The 18,666-nt window shown below is 41.1% G+C and overlaps 1 protein-coding gene across 8 annotated transcripts in view; it reads left to right on the top strand.

The window, feature by feature from the left end:
* LOC114875378 (retinoic acid receptor RXR-alpha-A) overlaps positions 1–18,666 on the top strand; it is a 45,247-nt gene that overhangs the window by 2,740 nt on the left and 23,841 nt on the right. For 4 of the 8 annotated variants that reach the window (XR_006829565.1, XM_029185581.2, XM_029185582.2 and 1 more), the window contains exons 1-2: positions 12,686–12,797; positions 17,212–17,547. The exons of 1 other annotated variant lie outside the window; for it this stretch is intronic. Coding sequence is in view for 5 of the 7 variants with exons in the window: in XM_029185581.2 (XP_029041414.1) it covers positions 17,463–17,547 (85 nt within the window). In the remaining 2 variants the exon portion in view is untranslated. 3 more of the 8 variants (XM_029185580.2, XM_029185579.2, XM_029185584.2) reach the window with 3 other exon arrangements.

Below are 18,666 nucleotides of genomic sequence, written 5' to 3'. Positions count from 1 at the left end.
TAACCCATCTTTTGCCGAAACCGTGTCGACTTAGCTTGACTTCGGTGATCTCAGGGTATCGGTATGGCCCAAGTGGCTAAGGCCGTTGACTTATAGGTAATAATGTCCTACGCGTAATTAGGTACAGGGGGTGGCTGAGCACCCTAATCTCCTTTCCCCTTTACCAAAATAATCAAACTCGTCGTATTTGCATAAAAATGCATTTTTAATAGGACAAAGAAAAACCTGCTTATTAGAGCGAATGGCAATGGTGAGAGGAAAAGAAAAATTTTGATTCGACTTGTTTGCTCTCCGATATAGGTACGATAAGATTATCCCGCGGAAAGTCTCGTACAAATAACGATACGTCTGGCAGTGATGCAAAAACATTGTTTCTGTTATTTAAAAAATTCGAGGTCGACGATGGACAAGCACGTACAACCTTAAGTTTCGTATATCAGAAAATTGTTTATACAGAGTCTGTATAAACGAAGATAGGTATTTACATTCCTAATTAAGGTACACGTGTGGATACATAATGACCCGGGTATCGGTCGCTGGTACCGGGGTTACAAATTCCTCCGTGCTTCATTCATATATTTCATTCACACGTGACATTTGCAAAGTACAGAAATAATCCTCGTAAGTGTTTCGAGGAAAACGTAGCTGCAGAACGATGATGGCCGATAGGACCGGTTCGAGTATCTAAATGGCGAACGTCCATGTCCTACGCCCACGCGTTGAAATTCTATCCCATTAATTGGCACGGCAGAACGGATTCGTCGTTAGCTCGAAATTAAATGCAACCGGCACTCGTTTTCGAATCGATCGCTTCGTTGAAGCTTGGCGAATCGATTAACGCCGATTGCAAATTATCTACACAGTGCTCGAATTTTAGGGACACCCCGTATGTACGTGTTTTTCCTTAATAATTCAAAAACGAAGCTTCAAACAACATTTTCGCAAAGGAAAATTTTGTTCAGAATCACCCCAGCTACCACCCCCTTAACCCTTTCGCTACTAACTGTGACTATAGTCACTCATTTTTAACTTTGGTAGAGCAGAATATTATTACATTGTTATCTCTATGGTTGCCGATTTCTCGTATTTAATTTCCATTTTATTTTATTAGGTCATCCCATAAGTTCGTGCCGTTTTTTGAACGGTTCCATATGTTAATGTTATTAAATGTGTATGAATTGTTGTTTTTGGTATTTCTAGAATATTTGATATCTCCTGAACTGATAAATTAAGTGATTTCTCTACAAGATTTTGAATTTTGTCTCCCTGTGTCTGAGAAAGACGCCCAGAACGTTCCTCATCTTCTAAACAAAAATTCTCATCTTTAAAACATGTAAACCATTTTCTACAGTTACGAGATGAAAGAGCACTTTCTCCGCAAACAGCACATATATTGTTTGTCGCAATTGTTACCGAACTTCCTTTTCGAAATTCATATAACATTAGATGTCGGAAATGAATACGAATTTCACTCATCATTTTTAATTGTTAAAAATCAATGCGTTCATTATTTCTCGATCCCATTTCCACGAAAATCTCTTTTAGACTGCCCTCAAACAAATAAACTGAAGTGCATTGGTTTCTTTTCGCCTTGTGTTTATAAATCGAGGCGTGAAATGTAACGTACAAAAGTCGGCACGAACTTACGGGATGACCTAATATATTACGAGATTATTATTTTGCTATTTTTATTTTTTAAATACGCATTCGCGAGCAAGTCCGCCGTAGCGAATAGGTTAAAGGACTAACACTCTTTCTGGGACACCCTGTATATATACACGTATACGCGCATACGGGATGGTGGTTCAGAGGGAAAGAAAACGATACCAGCAGATGTTAGAACAGCTTGCTAATTGACTCATTCGACGAAGTTCAAATATAAGAGTTAGAGGATAGGGGAAATATAGCGCAAGGGAACAAGGACATTTACGAATAAACAAACTCATTATCGAATTAAAATCTGATTTTTCTTTATTTTCTATTTATAGATACATCGAGACGTTAAATACATTTAAGCTTATTGTATGAGATCCGCAACGTCGATCATTGATAATTTCGATAAGTATGCAAAAGTATCTCGTGTTTGTGTTAAATATATAAATAGACTCGTCGGCTGCGAAGAGTTTATTGATCGCGATGCGTCCAAGGTTTTGTAACTCGCATTGCAATTATGTAAGCTTCACGCAATTATTTCACTGTAAATACAGCGTTAAGTATCTTCGATTACATCTTTAGTCTCTAATTGTTCCGTTTAAGTCGTCCGAGCTGAATCGACGTCGCGTGCTCCAATTTGATATGTCTCTTCGAATTTCGATTCTTTTCAAAATTTTCCTCCTGAAATTGAAAGATCCTCGTGCATGACCAGCGCAACGCTCGGACACGTGCGATAATGGCTAAAAGAAAAATGAGAATGAAATTTTAAAGCATACTCGAGCCAAGATAAAACGCGTTACATACGCATCGTTTTTCGATAAACAATCGCGTCGCGAGCTGTACTGTTGGCGACGCAATTGTTTTCAGCGGAAACTTTTTATCTGCCCGATTTTTTCCTTTCTCACTCTCTCCGTCTCTTTTTTCCATTTCCTTTTTTTATTTTCATTCGATAGAGAAATTGCAAGCGAACGAAATACGAATCGAACGCTACGTCGCGAATAAATTGCGGATCATTCATGCGAGACTATGAATGAGAGTTACTAGGTTTCTGGGGTGAAAAGGTAAAGTAGGTTACTCGGTAAGTAATCAGTCACGTAACTAAGAACAGAAATTCCATCGGACTTAATTGCAAAATTATTTAAAAAAAAAAAAGAAAATAGGCTGCACTTCGTCTTAGGGGACCAACAATTTTTGAATAAAAAGTATCAAATCTTATAGTTTTCAAAACATTCGAAAATGCAAGTTTAGCAATAGTTTAAAAAATACAATTGTGTGAAAAAAGTGTATTTAGCGTAAGTACTTTGACAGGTTAGTACGACGCCATATTGCTTCTGTCCATCTTCTGATTGGTTCGCACATAGATTCGAAAACTGTTCATATCGACTCATTTCAAAGTTACGTGGGTCTCGCGAGATAAGTTTCCGAATGGCCCCACCAAAATTGAGAACTCAGGTTATAATTTAAATTGACTTACAGAAACCAATTAAATCGTGGTAAGAAATTTTTGTACAATTTTGGGACTACATATGAGCTATTCGATACTGCGCATGCGCTATTCGACACTGCGCATGCGCTATTCAATACTGCGCATGCGCTATTCGATATTGCGCATACACAGAACCTAACTTAATCTAACCTAACCTTACCACGATACCTCGAAAACGGTAAGACATCTAGCTCTGAAACCAACTTAATCGGTTTATTGTAGTCAATTTAGGTTATATACCGAACCTGAGGTCTCAATTTTTGTGGGGCCAGTTAGAAACACATTCGTCTCGCGTGTGAGATTCTATTTTCTCCTGTGAGAAGAATCTAGAGGTGAAGTTCCTTTTAGCACCCCCTTTCAATTGACTTTAAAATCCTTCTCACGCATAATAGAGTCACGTGGGTAAGTCACGTAGCGAGGAAATTCTTGGTTCATCACCGCCATCTTACTTTTTTAGACAACAACAACAACGAGATTTTAAATTCATCTAATCAATCACATCAATTCACCGTCGTGATTTATGTGGACAGTTCAGTTACGGTGTTTGTGATTGCAATTTTCGGCCGCCATCTTATTTGCTTTCTCAATCGCAACTCTACGAGCCAATATCATCTCGCGTCTTTTGTTCTCTCGCTCGCCATAATCAATGGCAAAAATATCCAGTAAATCCTGCTAGGTGGTAGGTTTAGGTTAGGTTATCCTTTGAAATTTTTGTACTTTTTTTTTGCATTTTTGCTTCCATAATAAAATTCATTCTTTAGAATCCCAAAAAAAATTCCGCGCCTCCACATTAATGTTTTTTTGATTTACAACTAATGAGAAGTTTGCCTGGTAATTTTTGAGTCAATTAAAGGAGGGTGCTGAAAGGAACTCTTACCGAATCTAGTTTGAGTTAAATGCAATATCGTTCCGCGATTAAAGAGGAAAATGCCTGCTTCCCACAACCGGTAAGTTTTACATAACGTAGCTAACAAACCAGGGTCGTCGTCGTGCTAAAACTCTCGAGTCCGGCACAGTCGAGGCGTGAGAAAAACACGCCAAGTGTGACTGACTCGTTCGTTCAAGTTTCTCTCCTTCTCTAACACGATCACTATTTATATTTCCGCAAGGCTACACGCACTCAGGCATGCGTACGCGTACGCAAATTGCATTGCGAAATCGTTTCGTTAGCACCGGTATCGCCGCCGAGGTCGGTACCGAGCTGGCTTTCCGCTAACAGGTGAGACGCGGGCTGCGGGCGACTAATGGGCTATTTAATCGCGTCGCCCCACCCGTTTCCCAGAAAATTTTCCGTCCCATCGAAATTCGAAAAAGGGACGGTTTACGAAAAATTTCATCAGGAGAATTGCAATTTCCGGGAAACCGTGTTGGATGATTCGACAGTGGCTATAAATTGTTGGGTCGTCAGGGCATCGATCGCGTCTGGTTGAGGGTGGCGGCGGGACGCTCAGTGGCGCCGGGGTGGCGTCCCGATGGTGGGGAAAGTGCACTGCAAGTGCAAGCAGACCCTATATGCAATTGGCTGGAAAGTGCACGGCGAAACGGGGTGGGGATGGTCGGGTAAAGTGAGATAGGAGGGAATGAAGGAGAGAGTAAGAGGGGTCACGGAAGGGGAAGGCAAGTGCACACATAAAGTAGACATATAGGTCAATGTCGGGACACTCCCGTGCACTGTTTAGCACGACTCACCTACTGACCTACTTAACTCCTCCTTTTGCGTACTCTGACCAGAGCTCTTAGCTTCCCGGTCTCGCGGATTCCAGACACCGGGACAGGTGTATCGTATCTCGGAAACGTTTTCTGAATAGCAACCACCTCCACCTGGCTGCATAACGACACTCGTTCGTGTAATCTTCTTCTGACCTATTTTCACGTTTCTCCGCCATCATGGCCAACAGGTTCCTCATTTTCAATCATTCTTTTTTTTTCTAGTCATCCTTTTCATTTTTAAATTAACCCTTTAACTGCTGGTACTTTTAGCACAGCCGATCGCTCTGATTTTAAATTATATTACTAAAGTGATATTATATTTATTTTATTTTTATTTTACTGGTATATAAGCCACAGCCGCTATTTGATATTAGTAAAAATTAACACGTTTATATGTCACACCCACCTCTGGCTATAATTTTAGTATGTGGTTTATAAACCACACCCGCAGTTAAAGGATTAACACCTCGATGGCCGTCCTTTTAACCCTGGAACGGTAACCATAGATTTTAATTAAATTTTTTTTTTCTATTTCTATTCGTCATTACGCAAACGATTCGTTATGCAGTTGGCTATAAAATACGTCAGGAAATGGATAAAGCTGAGTAAGTAATTGTACCTTACCTTCGACGATTTCTTTGATCAACGACTTCCAAGTAACCATACAGATTCTTTTTTTCCTTTCCTTCATTTGAATACCACGCGGAATTACATAAATGTTTTAGTCACGCGTGGCGCATCGCATTCTTTGCGATAATCCTGGCTCATTTGTCTGACCTATATTTCAGCATCGAAGTCCTCTTTTATTGTTCTCCCGTTTCCAGCAACGCGCATTGTTCTTTTGTTTTGCACAATCCATGAATTTTGATATTTATTGAGAAAGACTTACAAAACCACTGATCTACAGGGTGATCCTCTCGCTACGCTACCCGAAAGGAAGTACCGCCTGCAGCGAAGACGGCTGTGTGCGTGAAAATATATTAAGAAAATATTCTGTTTTCCGCAGCATTTAAATGGGACTCTTCTGCTCATTACACACATTTTCACGCACACAGCCGTCTTCGCTGCAGGGGTCAAGTAAGCGATGACAGAAATGGGATGTCGACTTCTACATTCTATTGTGGCGGCACTTCCTTTGGGTTGCGTAGCGAGAGGATCACCCTGTATATAACAGGATACGACATTACGCTCTACGCCTGCGATTTTTCAAATTTGCCAGCTTTGAAAATTGACCACTTCTCCTCCTGGCGAAGGGCATCAAACTAAGCTGTTCCACACACTACTATATGTACTGCATTATATTATATACAATATATATTTTTTATTAATTAATTAGTTCAGTTTATAAATAGAATATGTACAAAACATACAAGTAAAAATACAACTAAAAGTATACGTAAGTAGATAAAATAATACACAAATACAATGTGTATACCGCAGTTCACCAGAGTCCATAACTGCGAAAAGACCAGTTCTCGTTCTTCGCGCATCTCCAGTGCGCATCTTCGCCCTGATTGGCGATACTCCCAAACGAAGTGGAAAGCGATTGGCAGAGAGCTCGCTGCGTTCCCCCACCATCTTCCAACATGAGCGTCGCAGTTATGGACTGTGGTGAACCACGGTATAAGTTACTTATTAACTGGTTTCGTTCAAAAATTATATTTTACATTCAGTGAGTAAGTTTATACATGACAATCGAAAACCCTTAATGTCGGCGCCCTTCGCCAGGAGACGAAGCGGTTGGTTCTCAAAGATGGCGATTTTGAAAAATCCCAGAGTACGGCTATGCTGAAACGTCGTATATCGTATCCAGTTATATAGATCAATGTACAAAACGCACTGTTTCGTGTATCGGGAAAATAGAAATTCAGAAAATTGTTATTGTTAGTTTGAACTCGTTACGAGGTACCACGGTTCACCGGGACGGAATGTATATTTAGCGACGCGAACGACCCTCGTTCGGTTATTCGAGAAAGCTCCGGGGTGATTTCCTGTTACAAGGCCCTCGGAAGTACACTTCACGTGACGAGCTTCCATTTACCGATCTCCCGGGAATGTCAAGGTTCCTCGTGCAATTTCACAGCGAAACGCGATTCGTGCGACGAAGCTTTTCTAGCTTCCAGGGAAAATCGCGAGCGTTGCAAGGAATTGGGTCAAGTGCGGATTTTCCAAAGAAACGGCTGGGTCACGGCTGGTAATCACCTCGAACCGAGACACACTGTTGATCGAAGCGTAAAATCATTTTATTCGAAATTACATTTTATATAATGACACTTTTGCTACTTTTTTATTCCACCAATACCATTTTCTTTCACACGGTATATTTCACTCGACAGTTTCAACTGCAATTTTTTCCTTTACCAACTTTGATCCCTTTTTCAAACATGATTAATTATTCAAGAAAGCCAATTGGCTTGGATGAAGGCAATTCATCGTTGTAATTACAGACTTGGAATAAAAAATTCTTCTGGTTCACCAACTATTATCAGTCGCTATTTTTATCACGCCTGCTATCGAATTAATTATAATCACCTGTTAATGATTGGATGCAAATTTCTAATTGATTCTGTATTTTGTTTCAGGTGAGTTTCACGGTCTTCTACTCTGATTAGAATAAAAATGATCTTGCGGTGTTTCATCGGGTAAGTGACGAATGATATCAAAATATTTTTATACTTCTAAGAACATCGAATAATTTATCTTCCGTTAAACACTTTCTTCGGTTGATTGGCTTACCAGAGAGTGGAGCTTTAATGCGGTTATCCTTAACTTGGTCAAGGTTTATCTCATGGTCCGAAGGGAGAACCAAAGGGGGAAATATAAAAAAAAGGCGTGAAGAAATCGAGTTACTTTGATTGTTTATTTTAATTGTTATCCTTGCAACCGCAGTTTCAACACTTCTCTATTTGTACCTTCAATATTTACACGTCTCTCCGTTCATTTCCATTCGATCTAACATTGTAAATAGCGTCTCGTGAATGTCTTGTCTTTAAGAAATTAACTCTGGCTCGTCATTCGTCGGGTCGAGAATACATTCGCGAAGCACACACGATTTTGGATCGGTCTCAAGCGTATCGGGTGAACGAACTATTTATACAATCACCTAGGAGCTTTGTTTCTTGGTGAGCTTAGCTTTTCAGGACCATGGAAAATTGTTGCCCCACCATTTTTTAATTTTATTGCCATTTTCTACTCGAATTCTTAAATTGCTTCTCTTTCTAATTGGCATCAGGTGAAACTAAATCAGTGACCATTTGGAGAGACAATACTGCACCTGTTCAATTTATTCAGGTTCCCAAAAATTAAAAGATAAGCAGGTGACAAACCTCCAAATGATTTGTTTCTTGGTGAGTTTAGCTTTTCAGGACCATGGAAAATTGTTGCCCCACCATTTTTTAATTTTATTGCCATTTTCCACTTGAATTCTTAAATTGCTTCTTTTTCTAATTAGCATCAGGTGGACCTAAATCAGTGGCCATTTGGAGAGACAATACTGCACCTGTTCAATTTATTCAGGTTCCCAAAAATTAAAAGATGAGCAGCTGACAAATTTCCAAATGATTTGTTTCTTTTTTAATTGTTAAAAGGGTATAGCGTAATTGTCAGTTATTTACAATAACTTCAGTCTCTCCACTCAGATCTTGCTTCATCCAGTGTAGAAATGTTAGAAATTACATAATACACTAAATCTGTAAAGGAAATGTAAAAATCGAAAGTATTTCTCATGTTATCTCATAGGTTTTTGATTTTTTTCAACACGGCGCACCTGACTGAAAAATCTAAAAAAATTGAGGACACCAGTCATGCTAATATCTAACTACTGTAAAAGTAAAAATCTAGTGTCTCAGAAGCTTCTACCCAAAATCCCAATTTTTCAACTTTTTTTGCTTTTTTGATTTTTCACCCCTAGGATTTGCAACCGAAAAATCTGAAAAAATTCACAATCATAAAGAATCATGTCTAGAATATTCTAGAATTTTTTCAGATTTTTTGAATACCAATAAATGAGAAAAATATGGCAAAAACCGTTTTTTCAATTTTACCCTGTAACTACCCTCTCGGTCGAGATACAGGGTTGAAACTTGCTGTATAACGGGTTTTTTTAAATCGGTTTCAAGGGCACTTTTGACCATCTTACACTGCCATACCCTTTGGACCCAAATTCAAAGCTCCTAATGGGTACCTCTCTAAGTGTCGAGGTGTCCACCCACCTTAATGTCACTTAAAGAGGTAATACCAACTATCTGTCGTCGCAATGCGGTGGTCACGTACGTTGTCCTTGACTGTACTCTCATTCCCTGCTGTCTGCTTTCAACATCCCTTCCACCCGGACCTGATTGATCATCCTCTCGTTCCTTGTAAACGGCCATTATTAATAGCGGGTTAAATGCACGTCAGAGTCGCTTCGCTTAACTCGTATTATTTCTCTCGATACGAACGAGCGATACTTCAACCGTCCAATCACTCGATATCGCGTGTACAATAAAAATAGTCGCAGTCGCGCTTCCCATTCCCAGGATTTCTTTTCGAGCCTCCAGTTCTCGAGAGGACGGACGTCCAACCGCGTGCACGTCGCTTATTAGGTTTCAAGGAACGATTAACCCCGAAAAATCGCCAGCGTTCATTGGCGAACAATGCAACGGCTGATTGGTACTCGGCTTTAGAATTAGAACCCGAACTTTGTGCATTGTGCAACCGGGCCTAACCGAAACAGCTGCACCGCGGTTGCTGCTTTCTTCTCTCCTGCACTCTTTCGTTCCTTTTTCTCTTTCGGTGGGAGCCATTTCTTTCTCTCACAGCCTCGGCTTCCTTCGTATTCAAACAACGCTTCCGTCGCATCTTAATCGAACGGATGTTATTACTGTCTCTCTGTTTCCTTCCGCGTATTCAATGTAACATTTGCTTGCACATAGAGGCGTTTGAATTGCATTCCTGATCAGCCTACGAAGCTCTCGATCTGCCGTCTGCTTTTTATTTCATACGTTCATTTGAATTCTGATATAAATCATAATTATTGTAAACGGGGCGACGTTCACGCTCGACCAGCTCTGAAATGATGCGAATTTCGTTTCTCTGAAATCCTATGATTTATATCTTCCATGTCGTTCCCTCGTGATTGATGAGATACCGGGAACAGATATATTTACGACGCTTCCGTTGCAACCGATATATTCCTTCTGTAGAGAAAACGAAATTTGTTTTTGAAATATTCGGAAAATAATAATTCGTTATTATTTATGGTATATCGTCTCCATAGGCGTGCGAATTTTAATGTCGTTGATTCTTCTCTGGTGTTTGGCAATCTTCCTAGGGTCCAAAGGACCGTGCAACATCCCCGTCGAGGGAGAAACCAGTTCCGACGAAGAATGTAAACGGAATATCGCCGAGTCCTGTTAACCTTTTCTCGTCCTACTCACCTGTTCGCAAAAACGAGCAAGGATCCTCGCGCTATGCCTCGCTATAGCTACCAAGGATGCGTCCGTAGAGTCGGCGACGCACGGTCCTAAAGGCTATTCCCTAATTTTAGACAGTGGCGGTCATTGAATTTCAACCGTCAACATTGGGAACGGAGACTAAGTATAATTTTATAAATCAAAACTGACATTGTACATTTTTCGTTGGATTGAAAGGCTGAAACGCGAGCCAGCCCGCAGAAGAGATTCGTTTCCTCGATTCTCAGCGAGCGCATAATAAACTTCAAAGCTGGCAAGACGACTCAAATGCATCCGAGAGAGTGTGCACGAGCCCACGATAGCGAGTAGGTGGCTAACCTTGACGACCACTTATACGCGATCGCCGTTTCTGCGCGCGCACACAGCCACACAAAGAGTTGAGCTTGAACGAGTTGTTGCAACGAATCCAGACACGCGACGATCTTGGTTTATATACAGTATGTCTGCTTTAATTGTATACACGTTGTTTTATAAGAAAGTTGGGTATACTACCGAAAGGCCCTACCAGCCTAGGACAACCAAACTTCGGATTTATAGTAACCTAACCTAACCCTAACCCTAACCTAAAGTTAGGTTTAGGTTAGGATAGTCATTTTCCGTGGAAATGCGTTCTAACTTTAGGTTAGGGTTAGGGTTAGGTTAGGATAGTCATTTTCCGTGGAAATGCGTTCTAACTTTAGGTTAGGGTTAGGTTTAGGTTAGGATAGTCATTTTCCGTGGAAATGCGTTCTAACTTTAGGTTAGGGTTAGGGTTAGGTTAGGATAGTCATTTTCCGTGGAAATGCGTTCTAACTTTAGGTTAGGGTTAGGGTTAGGTTAGGATAGTCATTTTCCGTGGAAATGCGTTCTAACTTTAGGTTAGGGTTAGGGTTAGGTTAGGATAGTCATTTTCCGTGGAAATGCGTTCTTACCGAGATAATAGGGGGTCCCACGCCTTTAGAATATCCTATATATCTCGAGAACGGTTTATTTGCCATTTCTGAAAATGGTCTCATTCGATTTCTCGTCCCTCAATTTACTATAAATCCGAAGTTTGGTTGTCCTAGGCTGAGGAGGCCTTTCGGAAGTTTCCTCCGAAAGTTATTTCATAGAGGAAACTGCATCTCTGACAGTTAAAGCTCCCAAACTGTGCTCCTTGCACTTTGTTGCGTCGTCCGGAGAGTCGGCGACGCACGGTACTTAGGCCCTACGCAACCTAGAACTCTATAGCGATTATGCATCAGGATTCAGTAAAGCGATCTTCCTTGACTACAATGCTTCCTCGATAGACTGAGAACAACAGCGGGTGTGTCTAGTTCGTTGCGTGTACATGTGTCGTAGGTAGTAAATCGAGGAGGTATCGTAACAGGTGCGGTAGGGGAGACTGCTCTTGCTAGTGGACGTCCTCTGTTCCACGAAAGGCTGTTGCAAGGATATTCTTTTCCTAGCGCGTGGTTTAACAAAGAAAGAGTTAGATACTTGATAGTTTTCAGGTAGTTGCGACTATAATCCCGCATCGTATAGTCCTGGGATTTTAATTTAACAATCATTTTTTTTTTTTTAATTTTTGCAATTTTATTTTAGCCGAGATATGTATATTTCGGTCACCTGGTAGAATCCCATGCAAGGCTCGCCGCCGCGCACGCTCGACATTGCAAAGCATTCTCGTTCCCCTTCCCTTTCGATCATTTCCCCCACCCGTGCACCACTGGACGAGCCACCGCGTGCTCGTGGAGGGGACGGAAAGAGGGGAGGTCGATTCTCCCGTTTCGGCCGTGCACTAGAACTTGACTCTTAAGCTCGACAATGATGGCGCAAGCTCTATCTACGTTTCTCTCTTCTCTTCTTTCCTCTTCTCCTTTTATTGTCTTCTGCCTTTTCTCTATCATTCTGAGTCTCTCCTTTCTTCCCCTCCTATCACGAACCAAACTCGCAAAAAACGAAGTTTTTAAATGGCACTCGAAATGCATTCAAAAATGCATCCAAGGGTGCCATTGCAATAATCGCTCTAAATTAATAAATAAAAATAAAATCGCGAGCCTCCAATGAAATCTGTGCCTGATTAAAATTTCTCTAACTACTAGATAAGTAGTATTAGACATCGTTGCCCGACATTGTTTCCGCGAAGAAAAGTGCAAGTAGAGACGGAACGTCACCCATCGGGACAGGGACTCGGTTGCACTCGTTCGCGAGTCTGCGTTTCCCCCCCTTCTCCCCCCCTCTCGATTCACCACCACCTTTTCGTCCTCCATCGCCTCCTCTTCGTCCTTCACCTCCTCTCTTGGATCCTCTATCGGTCCCTCTCTTCCGTGCCTCTGCCTCTCTCCTCTTCCACCCTTCCTCTATCCTCCCTCTCCCCACTTCGCTTCTCTACCGGCTGCACGCTCACATGCAACGAGCCAGACCGGCCGGCTGGCACTCAGTTGCCTTTAGCGCCGTGCATCTCCAAGTTAGTCAGTCAGTCAGTCAGTCAGTCATTGAGTCAGTCAGTCGGTTCGACGTGTACGCGCGCGAAGGTATCACGCCTAAATCACTTTCTCCTCTTTTCTACCAACGTTTTATTCGGCCCGACGGCGAGCCAGCGTTCCTGGCGCCCCGCGTGCTCGATTCCCGGGCACGTGTGTGCGAACTCTGCCTCGTGACGAGAAACGTGTTCCTAGTCGCGTGCGTTATCCGTACCTCCGTCGTTCGCTGCTAGATTCGTGTGGGCTTCTAGGAAGTTCGTAACCGCCTGTGGAAACACGATAATCTCGTGGGAGATGTAAAATCGAGAGTGTAGGAAATTTCCGCGTCGATAGGAAGGTGGGAAATAAAAGGATACCGAGTTCGCGAAACGCGTCCACTCCGGTTCCCGCTCGGCCGCACTGCAACCATCAAAAATCCTGAATGGTATGCCGTTCACGTGCAATACGGGGAAAGGATTTGCATTTGGAATCCGAAATGTCCAGAGTAGAATAGATTATCGTATCTTCTTTACCAGTCAAAAATTCGGTTCCGCGGGTTAAGGGTGGTTTAATAAATAATTTTCTAGAAATTTTATAAATTTTCAATATTTTTGCATTCAGCAGTTTGATATACTCTCCCTCAAATAATAATGTCTGCGCCGAATGCATTCGCCCTTAAATAAAGGGAGGCGCGTCAATCATAAGTCAGACGGTTCTCCAAAATTTATAAAATAAAAGTGAAAAAGTGTCCGAGGATGAAAATTCAAGGGTTATACTTGGCATGTGTTTTTTATCTCCTCTGTGCAGCTCGAAAAGCGATAACCAATATTTGCTGTTAATATTCTAGATAAGCTGGACCCTTTGTGGTGCGCGGTAGCCATACGAGTAAAACGCATGGCATTGCTACTTGCAGTTATTGCGTCCGACTGCGTTCGTTTCTTTTGCGTAACAATGTAACACGACCTTCGTGGATTAGTAAAGAAGGAATGTTGTACGCGTCGCACCGTGCTTCTTCATTGCGTGTAACTTTTACCACACTTTTACCATCACCAAATGATGCAATTCTTTTAAGGGATTTATTTTCAATTACCCAAGCACGAAATCGAACGTTTTCGGTAACCTGCCGCGTTTTTACATTGCAATCGATTGAAAACGAAGTTCGCGGTGCATCTCGGATGACGTCAGGAATGTTTTGCATCGTCTTTTCGGTGCCAAAGACCAAGTGGACGACGCTAAAAGTGTCGGTGGATGGCATATACATTATCGATCGTGCAAAGTATATTGCCACGGTGTCGTAATCAAACGTGACTTCTGTTGCGGTCATTTCTCAAGCAGCACGTTACCATTATAATGCCCGTCGAATCGCACGTGCCAAAGCGAACTCTTTGCCCTCGAAATTCGCTGTCTCGAGTGATCTCGAGTGTATTTCGATCAATTATCGCCTGGTGCATTATTCGTTGCACTTAAAGTGCATTCGAGTTTCCTATTTCATTTTTTCATAATTTTGAAAATTAAACAAGGTAGAAAATTTGTAACGAAAGGTTTATTTTCATTATATAATTCGATGATCGTTTAAAAAGAATTCTTCGTTTCGGAATCAAGAAAACGCATAACAGAGCGATTTATCTTCGGTTGAAAGAACCCGTTGCGACGTGCCTCGTATATCGGAATTTATATTTTCGATCGGAGTTATTTTCGTTGAGCTTCCACTGAAAATAAGACGGGTTATGAAACGAATAATGTAATAAATATAATTGTTTTGCATGTTTATGCGCATCGGGTACATTGGCTGCGCGCGTCCGTGAATCATCGTCCCCTAACTGCGAAAGTGCGCAGTTCGGGCTCATCCTTCTCTCTTGGATCTTCTATGCAGTACCTAAGGTCCCGTCTGACCTCCACACCGACGTACTACTGCACCACATGCAACGGGCGACTCCTTTTTTTCTTTCTTCCTTTTTTCAAATGCATACAAACGCCCGGTTCCTCTTTCGTCGCGGAGGCTTGTAAACATGTTTTTAGGTTTTGCTCTTCTACTGCAGTTCCCTACCCTTCGCGTCGGGAATTATGCATCGACTGAGTTTAGGATTAGGATTCTCTGTAAAGTTTGTGAAACGAAAATTATTTTCGGTTCAAATGAACACTTTGAACTTGTCGGGGTAGTCGGAGGGTGGACCTCCCTTAACACGTTGAATGCCATGTCACCCATATTTGGGTGACACTTGAATTGCCAAAGGAAACCATTATCTATATTATTGGGAATTTGGTTATTTAATTAGAAAATTTTTATTAGGTATACACTTGAATTTCTATATTATTAGGATTTTGGTTATTTAATTAGAAAATTTTTATTAGGTATACACCTGAATTTCTATATTATTAGGATTTTGGTTATTTAATTACAAAATTTTTATTAGGTATACACTTGAATTGCCAAAGGAAGCCAGTATCTATATTGTTGGGAATTTGGTTATTTAATTAGAAAATTTTTATTAGATATACACTTGAATTGCCAAAGGAAGCCATTATGTATATTTTTGGGAATTTGGTTATTTAATTAGAAAATTTTTATTAGGTATTGGAAATAAAATATTCTGAAAATAATAAATAAAATTTTTGGAAAATACAAATATTATTTAATGAAATTTTCAATAGCATTTGCCTGGCAATCAACGTGTTAAAACAGAAACTGCAAATTACGTTTCTTATCTGCTACAGAATTCCAGAACACCCGGTTCGTATCGATTCCTCTTTCCCGGTAGACAGGGTGTGACGTAGCCTCTTCGGCGGTAACCTTGAACTTCAACCCCGACGCAAGCGGAGTGCCATTAGAAATGCGTCCTCCAGTTTCCTCCCCCGTTGAGCAGGATGATCGATCGCCGGTGAAAAATCGATCGAAAGGCTACCACCAAGTACAAGGGAGAAAGGGGGAAGAGAGATATAGCCTTGTTGTTATGCCAGTCCTTCAACCGTGTTTCTCTTGCCCCTTTGTTCGAAGGATTTACGTAACAGTATAGAGTCGGGTTTCGCTCGGGCTAGTATTATCGTTCGCTATGTTACGAGCGGATACACGCGACGCAAGAAGAATAGGAGATGCACCGGAGCCTAGCGCATGCACGTGGACAGGCATACTTGCATTTTGCATAATTGCTCGCGCGTTACGTAAGCATTGTTTTCTCTCTGCCGATGATTGTCACCATCGCGATGGAAGCGCAACACATTTTCTGCCTACATATACGTTGTGGTCAAGGTCGGTGTACCGTAACAACTGCAGGAATTCACGTTAAACGATGCAACTGTAGGATATACTTCCGGAAGGCCCTGTCACCCTAGGTGGATTAGGTTAGGTGCTTTAGGACACGAGAAATCGAATGAGACCAATTACAAATATACTCACATTCGGCCCAGTGATCGGCGGAATTTGTCTCACTAGGAGGGTGACAACCTCTGGGTCCACCCCAAAATCCCGACAGCCCCAAATCCCGACACCCAAAAGTTTGGGTGTCCTAACCTAAACCTAACTCTAACCCTAACTCTAACCCTAGCCTAACCTAAACCTAACTCTAACCCTAGCCTAACCTAAACCTAACTCTAACCCTAGCCTAACCTAAACCTAACTCTAACCCTAACTCTAACCCTAACCTAACCTAAACCTAACTCTAACCCTAGCCTAACCTAAACCTAACTCTAACCTAACCTTACAAAAAGTTACACAGAACTAACCTAACCTAACCAAGAACGCGGAGTTTTGGCTGTCGGGATTTTGGGTGCCACCGGACAACCTCTATAGGTTAGGGTTACGGTTAGGGTTAGGGTTAGATGTAGTAACCTCCGAGAATCAGTTTATGATGTCATTTGTGACAATTATCTCTAGTTAAGTCCAGCTTATGGACTAACCAATAGTTACGTGTATCTCTGAAACGGTTAGAGATCCAGCTCTGTAATTGGTCTCATTCGATTTCTCGTGTCCTAAAGCACCTATATACAGAACCTCATCCACCTAGGGTGACGGGGCTAGTAAACTTTCGGAAGTTTCCCCCAACTATATATTTTAACAAAAGTGTCTTCTGCGTCGATGGCCATTGCTCTTGGAAACCGCGTTTGTTTCCAGATTTCCATCCTTCGCTTTTTGCTACCATGACGAATAAGTTTCTCGTCGACTAAGCAAAAGATAGAATTCCTTCTTTGGCTATGGTAATATATGGATAACGTTGCTAATCCATTAGTCAATCCGATGGAAACCCTATCTAGATCCCACTAATACGATGATGTAGCTGCTTTCTTATTAAAAATAATAGGGAACAGAGCGAACAACGAGGAACGGATAGGCCGTGAATAATTTTTCCTGTTCGAAAAATTTTCAAATCGTTTCATTGTATTCCGAATTAACCCTCGGTATAGTGGATGGCAGAAAATTTTTCCATCCACTAACCGAGGGTTAATTGGACGCGATTAATTTCTGAAAATTATTTTCTCTTCGTGATAATAGAGCGATCGAGAATCGACCGTTTGATAGAACCAAAGAGCAGTGCAGTGAACGAAACCAAATTGATACCAAAAGAGAGAAGGTTGATCTTATTTAAGGGAATCAGGAGGCGGACGATCATTTTCTCGTGTTTCGAAATGACGCTAACAGGGTATCGCGCGTGTTTCGTTTGAATATCTAACTGTTACGACCCGAGTGTCGAAGAAAAGGAAGTAAAAGTGACGAGTGAAAGCAGGAAGATCAAGACGGGCAAGATGATGAAGAAGGAGAGACCGATGACGTCGGTGACGGCCATCATCCAAGGGACTCAGGCCCAGCATTGGTCCCGCGGCAACACCTGTATGTATATTTTCATTTTCCCGCGAAAAAAGGGAAGAGACTGTTTCCTTTGTGCAAGTTTTTCCACCGAATCGCCAGTCACCGGCATTCTTTTGTCGTTAGTTTACGCACGTTTCACGAGAATTATACGAGCAAGATAACGAGTGACATCGTACTTTGAAAGCTTTTTACAAGCGCGCATAACGACGTAAAAAGAATATTTATGCAATTGTAAAAGAAACAATTTTTTAACCTTCGGACGATGATGTTGGACAATCGACAATTGAAATTTAATTTTAGGTTCTTTTTCATTAAGGAGCTATACCAGTGTGGCCGCTCTAAAATTAAGTGATTTTCGGGATTTTTTTTTTAAAGAAATATTACATCCAATGTTTTTAAATTTCAGGGATGTATTTAGTTACGAATCATATATCTATAATAATTTTTTGGTACAAAAATAATAAAAAACAATCTCCCAAAAAAAAGGGCTCTAAAAAAAAAGTTGCTCCACTGCTGCAGTGCTTGCAGCAAAATGAAAAATATCAAAAACGCTGTTAAACTAGAAGGTATTCTCCGTACCATGAACTAGGATTTTTGAAACATATCAAAATCTGACAAAATGGCGAGGTTTTGAACAAAAGTTTGGAATTTAGCCTAAAAGAATAGTAGTTTTTTTAATGCCAAATTGACATTTTTCATCCAATCATAAAAATCCTAGTTGATGGTATGACAAAACATTTACTGAACACGCTGAAAAAAGTTTCGAGTCGATGCAATAATTTGTATTCGAGTTAGAGCTGCAGCAAATTTGAGAAAAACGCGTTTCTGACATGCCAGCAGTTACTCTTTAGAACGCTGCCATTCCTAAACTATTTGAGATTCGACCTTAAAATTTTAATACGATATTCTAGAGAGTATAGACTTTCAAAAACTGCAAAAATATCGATTTTTCAAAAGTGTTACACTGGTATAGCCCCTTAAAATTGATGTCACCTGAAACAGGTGTCATCCCGCAAACTTCGAGGTTCTAATGGTACATAAACGACGCCGACTGTGAAACGCGAATAATTATCACGATGGTGGTAGACGGTCGTTTAGCACTATTCTCAAGGCTCGCTCTTATCTCTTCACGGTTCTCGA

Source organism: Osmia bicornis, chromosome 7 (genome assembly GCF_907164935.1).
Source record: "Osmia bicornis bicornis chromosome 7, iOsmBic2.1, whole genome shotgun sequence".
In the NCBI taxonomy this organism is placed as follows: domain Eukaryota; kingdom Metazoa; phylum Arthropoda; class Insecta; order Hymenoptera; family Megachilidae; genus Osmia; species Osmia bicornis.
The sequence above is the reverse complement of the archived record's forward strand: the minus strand, read 5'-3'. Positions and strand labels throughout refer to the sequence as shown.